The sequence below is a fragment of the Penaeus monodon genome, chromosome 22 (assembly GCF_015228065.2).
Source record: "Penaeus monodon isolate SGIC_2016 chromosome 22, NSTDA_Pmon_1, whole genome shotgun sequence".
Classification (NCBI taxonomy): domain Eukaryota; kingdom Metazoa; phylum Arthropoda; class Malacostraca; order Decapoda; family Penaeidae; genus Penaeus; species Penaeus monodon.
The window spans coordinates 7,068,332-7,070,242 of NC_051407.1; the positions used below are offsets into that span (position 1 = coordinate 7,068,332).

General features: G+C 39.3%; 1 protein-coding gene across 1 annotated transcript in view; it reads left to right on the forward strand.

Moving 5' to 3' along the window:
* LOC119587247 (ATP-dependent RNA helicase A-like) overlaps positions 1-1,121 on the forward strand; it is a 1,576-nt gene extending 455 nt beyond the window's left edge. Inside the window, exon 2 of the mRNA XM_037936001.1 lies at positions 82-1,121. Coding sequence (XP_037791929.1) covers positions 82-822 — 741 coding nt within the window. The 3' untranslated portion in view covers positions 823-1,121. The remainder of the gene's footprint in view (positions 1-81) is intronic.
* Positions 1,122-1,911: the final 790 nt, after the last annotated feature.

Sequence of the window (1,911 nt, forward strand, 5' to 3'; positions counted from 1 at the left end):
GGAATTTCTCAATTTTTATGGTAGGATTTGATAATACTGAAACGTATACTCTAGCTTTCCTATCTCTATGTTTCTTTTAAGATTTTAATCTTAGTATTAGCGGCAGCTGCGTCAGCAGACCTTCGTGCCTATGGTCTTCCCACCCCAATTGGGTCATCCGTTGACGTTGGCGGCTGTAGTGGTGGACAGGTACGCCATGCCGATGGTAGATGCGTCACTCCACGAGAAAATCGACATGTGTTTCTGTACGAAGTCCCTCCTAACACGGTTTTCTCTACCGCTCCAACAAACATCCCTGAGCCAACAGTGGACACAAATATCCTACTCATTCGAACTCCACACGGATTCCTCGGACCAGATCCCGTTGTCGTACCTCCTCCGAAACAGCAGCATGTTGTGTATGTCCTCAACAAACAATCAGAACACGGCCAAAGGGTAATCGAGGTCACGGCCCCGCCGCCAGCCAACCCCGAGGTGTATTTCGTGAACTATGCTGAAGGAGAGAACCCAACCCTACCCAGCGGAGTAGATCTTCAGAGTGCATTGGGCACAGCTTCTCAGGGAGATGGCAAAATAATCGGTGACAGCAGCAGTAGTGGTGCTATCAGAGGTGGGGTTGGAAGTAGCGATACTGTTGCCACAAGTGTGAACGGAGGTGGAGACTTCGGAGGCACCACCAGTTTAGGAGGAAGTGGTGCTTTTGGAGGAACTGGTGCTTTCGGGACGAGCAGCGGAATTAGTGGAGGAAACTCAGGTTATGGAAGCATCGGTGGAGCATACACTCCTCCGTTCCCGCCCACGAACCTGTACACTGCACCATAAAATCTGTTTACGAATTACGCCCACGCTTTCAGCATGAAAGTTCAATGCCAGAGTTGGTGCTTTTGTTACGGTTTAAATTTTATATCGGTTATCCGGCCGTTTCTGACAGATATATAACCGTACTCCAGAATGTTATTTTGTTGCTTTTAAGAAATTTTACAATCTTTATGTGTAGATTAGATATTGTTAAACATTCAGTTACAAGAAAGGAACTTCGACTTGTTACAAGTAGGTTGTAAAATAACTAAATTTATTTTTATTATTTTTATGCACAAACTTCAAATAAAACAGTGACACTACATTACATTACTCTTCCTATTCTATGACACTATCATCTTCCTACGATATTAAGTGAAGCTACTGGAACTCGTTAAGATGTAAACGAAATTTAGGCGCAGTATGGAATTTCAGTTTCATTTGGTGTAAACATTGCAAAGGATTTAACGCTGTAAGTGCTGCATACTTCACTCTTCCAGATTTATTGTTAACAGTAAGCTTTTCGAATTACCAAAGTTTAAATCAAATGTGTCATAATCTTGCTAATACGAGAACATATTAGACAGACAGGAAACTGGACTGGTGTATAGCAGTATCAATTGAGAAAAGATGGTTAATAATTAAAACTGTCTTTCATAAATATTACAGTAATCTATTATTCTAAATGTGTAGAGCAATTTATAATGATAATTATAGTTTGACATTCATTTTCAGATAATACTATATTAGAGTGTATTTTTGAAACTGAGCTAATGTTAAGCATATATGCAAATACTGAAACAAAGAAAGCAACTTACGTACTGTACGGTTTGTTAACAGTGTTTTAGGAACTACCATATCTTCCTCGTGGCAATTCGTTGAATGCGTTTAAACAGCATTGACCAACACAACAAATGACATTTATGATACATTATCATTTCTATCAAACTTATTTACATAGTAAGAAGCATTTGCATAACCATAACATGAGGCAGACATATCGAAAAGAGCTACTGGTTGATTATATATTTCAACGTAACAAATAGACATTAAAAAATCATAGATCTGTAGTATATATATTGTGGAAATCATATCGTTGCTATATTTCCTCGA